The sequence below is a fragment of the Impatiens glandulifera genome, chromosome 5, assembly GCF_907164915.1.
Source record: "Impatiens glandulifera chromosome 5, dImpGla2.1, whole genome shotgun sequence".
NCBI lineage: Eukaryota > Viridiplantae > Streptophyta > Magnoliopsida > Ericales > Balsaminaceae > Impatiens > Impatiens glandulifera.
Genome location: NC_061866.1, coordinates 36,434,007 through 36,439,766, shown reverse-complemented (window position 1 = coordinate 36,439,766; position 5,760 = coordinate 36,434,007). Strand labels below are relative to the sequence as shown.

Genomic DNA, 5,760 nt, shown 5'->3' with positions numbered 1-5,760 from the left:
GTGATTTAATTGATGAAAGTTCCATCTTTTAATACAAGATTTTTTAATTATTTTAAATAACTAAAACTATTTATACAAATACATTAACTAAAATTTAATTTTAAAATGGTTTGATTGTTAAGACTCGAACCAGGAGTTTGAATTTATGTGTTCTATCACAAATTAATTAAAATTTATAACTTACACCTATAATAAAAAATAATTTGTAATTATAATTATTTGTAAATATATATTAATAGAGTTGTGGCACTGAAATGACTTCTAATATTAAGTTAAACAAGATGTATCCCAAGTAACATGTGACACTAATAATGAGACAATTGATCTATCAAAAGATCTTTTATTTTAACTTGACACTGCACTCAATTTTCAATAACTTAACACAACACCATTTAATTAATCATATATCAGTGTTTAATCAGTTTTGGGACCGCGAGCAATGGAATAGCCCTTCGGAGTGTGAGGCCAAAGACATCATCCATGTCAAGGTTATCTATTGTGGTACCTCTTGGAAGCTTCCAATCGAAATGGTAAACCAATGACGCAATTATGAGGCTAACCATGCGTTGAGCCACGAGTATCCCAGGGCATATTCTTCGTCCAGAACCAAATGGAATGAACCCAAAATGTTGCCCTTTAAAATCCATGTTTGAGTTCAGAAATCTCTCGGGTAAGAACTTGTCGGGGGCTTCCCAGTAGCAGGGATCTCGAGCCATTGCCCAAGCATTTATGATTGTTTGTGTGTTCTTAGGGATCACGTAGCCATTAACTTCAACTTCTTCTTTGGAATTGTGGGGAATTAGAAGTGGAACAGCTAGCCTAAGCCTCATTGCTTCTTTAATTACAGCTTGTAGGTATGGTAAATTAATAATGTCAGCTTCTTCTATTTCTCCCTTTGGGCCAATTACCTCTGTTATCTCTTGACGAAGCTTTATCATTATGTCTGGATTCAAAAGAAGTTCCGTCATTGCCCATTCAACGGTGATGGATGTTGTATCAGATCCAGCCAGAATTAACTCCTACAAAAATATATAAAAAAAACACTAGTTAAGATATTAAGTATAAAAACTGATTTCTTATTATATTTATGTTCTTAAAATATTGGTATGAGAAGATTTGAAAGTAGGTCAAATTATGGAAACTCATAGTTTGTCACAATCTTATATTTCACATCAAATAATTGAAACTAAAGTTGAGTTAGTTACTAACCAGTAGTAAGACTTTGAGCTGTTGAGTATTAAAGTTAGGGTCTTTAAGACTGTAGTCTATAAATGAATCCAAGAGATCACCATCATGATGTGTATAAGAAGAAGAAAGGCTAGAATCCTTCCTCCATTGCATCCTTTTGTTAACAAAGACATCAACCACAGCCTCAAGCCAGCCATAAGCTTCCTTAGACTTGCGCCTCAACCCTTGTGGATCCATTGTCTTAAGCCAAGGAAACACGTCTGCTATGTTAAACTGTCCCGCCACATGCATCACTGTTTTCACCGCCTTCATAAACCCCTACGTCCATATATACATACATGTCAATTCATTATAAGTTCTTATGCTCTACCATTACTTGAACTATGAGTCTTAAACTCATTAGGGTCGGTCCTGAAATTTAGGATACCTAATAGAATTTATTTATTTATATACCTGAATCTCTTTGGATTCATATTCTGCGACATTCTGCGAGAAACAAGTCTTTGACATTTGGTTGAGAGCGGTCGCGAAAGCCAAGTTTCCGATAGCAACCGGTCTCTCCCCAATAATCTCCGGCCCACCGCGTTGAGAGATCTCCTTCACGAATTCCACAAGCTCTCTAGAAGCCTTATGCCTCAACTCGACCAAGGAGTCCAACTTATGCATGTGTGTCAACTGAGTGTTCAATACTTGTCTGAGCATCCGCCACCTATTGCCGTAGGGAAGCCAAACCATGGAGATGTGAAAATTAGCTTGGCCTCTCGCAACGTCTGGTATTGCCCTGTCACATAAAACCTCGTCATGCTTCTGTAAAATCTCTCGGGCAATCTCCGGGGAAGAAACAACCACCGATGTGACAGAACCGAGCCGTATGGACATTATTGGACCGTACTTTTTGGCCAGTCTCGCAAACGACACATGTGGCTTCGGCCCAACCTACAAGGAATGAATGTCTTCAAGGTTATGGGTTCGAATCAACATTAAAATAATATATTTACAAATATTAGCATACCTGAAAAAGGTTTCCAAAGATGGGCAGGCCAATAGGACCTGGGGGAAGCTTCCTTCTTCTAAAGTGAGAAAGAGCTGAACTGAGAAAGAAGATGAAGAGGAATGAGGAGAGAATCAAAGGAATAATATCCATGATCTTGTAATTCAATTGATTCTTGTTTGAAGGCTGATGATTTCCCTTGATTGGTATTTATAGGGAATAATTCAGATGCAAGCTAGAAAACATTGAATATATAATACTGGATTGTGTTATAATTAACAAATGTATCCCCAACTTGCAGCTGCTAAGGTGATAATTAATAATAGTTCTGTGATAACTTAAATCAAATAAATATATGACGTTATTTAATATGTTTTCTAACATGGTTAGAGATGTTCAAACTTACTTATATACATGGCCGGCCCGTACTTTGGGGAACTTATAATTTTATTTATTTAACTTTTATGTTATATTAAAAATATATAATATATATATTTTTTAAAATTAACCAGTAAGATAGTTTAGTTAGTTAAATACTCCAAAGTTCATGTCACCCAAATCGAGAGGTTGTATGCTATCAAAAATATAAAATATAAACAACTAAAAAGGGCCGGAAGACATTATATATAATAAATCACATATAATAAAATAATTGTTGATCACATGCTTGCTGTCTGGGATATTTACTAATGGACAAAGGAAACTTTAAAATGGGGGCATATGCATTGATACTTATTTCTTTCTCAGCATGATTATTCATCATTGAATTCTAATTCTGTTCATTTTTGTCAATATTTAGATGAAATAATCTACTAACTTTTTAAGCATAGTTGGCATAACGACAAAATATAAACTCATATCAGAAAGAAAAAGAAAAAAAAAAGAGTAAAAAAAATTAGGGTCAACTTATACTGCTCAAGAATATTAATAATATCATTTATACATAAGATAATGGTCAGAATAGAGTTAATAAAGAGCTGTATCGACATGGTTATGCCCTAAAAAATCATCCTGTTCATTTCATACCAATTGTCCAACAAAATAATTATAAGAATATTTAGCCGTCATTAATACTTCTCAATTTGATTGTCTTCCCCGCCTGATTTTAGGCTCCAAAAAATTATCAACAATAGACATTACAGCAATGATTACATTTGTCACGCTTAATAGTGACACAAACTATGCGTGGTAGAAAAAGAAACTGGATATTCATCTCTCTTTTAGCCTAGAAGATGATTATCCCCAACCTCTCTGAAGTCATGAGTTTGAAACCGTCAGACGACAGTGTCTGGTTATATGGTTAAGTGTGTTTTCGTGTTTTGTGCTTAACCTGCAATGATTAGTTTCACTCCAAAAGAGAAGTGTAACACAGTGTTCTAAAAATATTTGGACATCTCAAATGGAGTGTTACAAACTTTATAGGGAGTTAGGGGCAGGTCAATGTAGGGGCTCAGCTCACCCCGAAAAAAAAATTAATTGTTTTTACGATAAAAATGTGACATAACCCTTTAATTTTTAATTTTTTTTAGTTATAATTAACTGTTTGTTTATCAAATTATTAAAAATGATAAAACTTACTTTTATTCTGTCGTTTGATCAAAAAAATTCTAGTTATTTTTTTAAACCCGCCCAAATTCTAAATTTTGGGTCTGCCTTTAGGGATAGAGTAATTGGCTCTTCAAAAGCCAAAATAAATTATGATGCATATTCAATAGGTCTTCCATCATAATCTCTTGGTTATTTTACTCACCTTAAAACCATTAATATTATTCTATGAATACTAAATATCAAAATCAAAACTTCTCAATTTAAGTTTATTTAACAAATCTCACCTTAAACTTAAATACTCTTCTCATTCCAATCAGTCTTTACAACTCTCTAGCAGTGTGATCGGTAATGTATTAGTGAATACGTTCGCGGCTTGAGCTCGACTGTCAACATGCTCCATCTCGACCTTTCCACATGCTCCTACACGACCTATCCTCTTTGACTTGTTCTCAAATGAAATGAAATTGGACGTCGATGTGCTTGCTCCTCTTGTGATTAATCGGGTTCTTTTCTAACTCGATCGCCGAGTTATTATCAACTCAGATCACAATCCCTTCGTCTGGTATCACTCCCAAAGGCCTTAGTAAATTTGAAAACTAGTCTATATGACCCATGCTCCAAGAGACCGCCACATACTCTTCCTCGTTGGTCGACAAAGTTACAATAGACTTATTCTTTGACAACCAAGTAAAAGTCGCATTCCCGAGTAGGAATACATAACCCAAAGTACTTTTCTGGTCATCAACATCACCACACCAATCACTATCCGAGTAACTCACTAATCGATACCCATCTGATTTTGAATAGAAAAGACCAAGTGAAAGGGTTCCTCGAATATATCTCAAAATTCTCTTCAAGGCTTCCAATGTGTATATCTTAAATCCTCCATAAATCTACTTTCTATCACAACACTCAATAGGTCGGGTCTCGTGCTTATAAGATACCTTAGACATTCGATTAAGCTCTGATATCTTCCAGTATCAACTCGTTCTCCTCCATCAAACTTTGAGAGTTTAATGCCTTGTTCCATTGGAGTAGAAATCAGGTTATAGTCCTCCATTTTAAACTTCTGTAAAATTTCAAGAGCGTACCTCTCTTGGGATATAAAAATCCCTTCATCCGATTGCTTCACTTATAGGAAAATAAAATATGTCATCACGCCTAAGTCTGCCATCTCAAACTCTTTCTTCATTACCTCATTGAACTCCTTAATCAGTTTTTTGTTGCTTCTAGTGAATATGAGGTCGTCGACATAGATAGGGAATACCATCATATACTTTTTTGATTTCTTTGTGTACAAGGAATGCTCGTATAAATTCTCTCATTCTAGGCATAATGAGCCTACTTCAGCCCATAGAGGGCTTTTCTCAATCTCAACACCTTCTTCCCATCCTCTCTCTTCATATACCTGAGTGGTTTCTCAACATATATCTCCTCCTGAAACACTCCCATTTAGAAAGGTCGACTTCACATCCATCTATAGAATTAGTCATTGATTCTGAGCAACTAACAAGGTTAGAAGTCGGATTGACTCCATTCTCGTGACAGGATCAAAGACTTCATCATAATTGATTCTTTCCTTTTGTCTATAGCCCTTCACCACAAGTAGAGCCATATAATGCTCAACATTCATCATTTTTGTACACCCATTTTACTCCAATTGGCCGAGCTCCTTCAGGAAGGTCGATTAATTCCCGGGTTTTGTTGCGTTCATTTGCCGCGATTTCATCATCCATAACTTATATTCTTTTTTTGTCTTGTACAACTTTCTTAAAATTTACATCTTTTGAGTCGGCCAGGAGACATACAACATGGACTTCATTTGTAGTGTCATATATCTCCCGCAGACTTCTTATTCTAGGTTGTTAAGGCTTAGATTCATCTTCTAAAAGTCTAGTGATTGTTGATATTGGAGGCATAACATCCTCCAAACTTGTTTCTTCCTCAATTAGATTACTCTAGTTCTATGCCATTGATTCTTCCATGTGAAGATCTTAACACACCATCATTTTCTAATTAACAAGATCAAACAT

General features: G+C 35.3%; 1 protein-coding gene across 1 annotated transcript; it reads right to left on the bottom strand.

Annotated features, from left to right (window-relative positions):
* Positions 1-250: 250 nt before the first annotated feature.
* On the bottom strand, positions 251-2,360 carry LOC124939001 (cytochrome P450 76T24-like). Its single transcript, XM_047479520.1, has 4 exons — positions 2,201-2,360; positions 1,642-2,124; positions 1,210-1,506; positions 251-1,019 (listed from the first exon to the last, which is right to left on the bottom strand). The coding sequence occupies exons 1-4, from the start codon at positions 2,330-2,332 to the stop codon at positions 408-410; spliced, it is 1,524 nt and encodes a 507-aa protein (XP_047335476.1). The 5' UTR covers positions 2,333-2,360; the 3' UTR covers positions 251-407.
* Positions 2,361-5,760: the final 3,400 nt, after the last annotated feature.

What these genes read in the sequence shown, in the direction of transcription:
- LOC124939001 (XM_047479520.1), bottom strand. Translation starts at nt 2,332, where the DNA reads ATGGATATTATTCCTTTGATTCTCTCCTCATTCCTCTTCATCTTCTTT. An exon ending in TCTTTGGAAACCTTTTTCAG is followed by an intron (nt 2,125 to 2,200) that starts GTATGCTAATAT and finishes CATTCCTTGTAG; the next exon opens with GTTGGGCCGAAGCCACATGT. An exon ending in ATGAATCCAAAGAGATTCAG is followed by an intron (nt 1,507 to 1,641) that starts GTATATAAATAA and finishes ATATGGACGTAG; the next exon opens with GGGTTTATGAAGGCGGTGAA.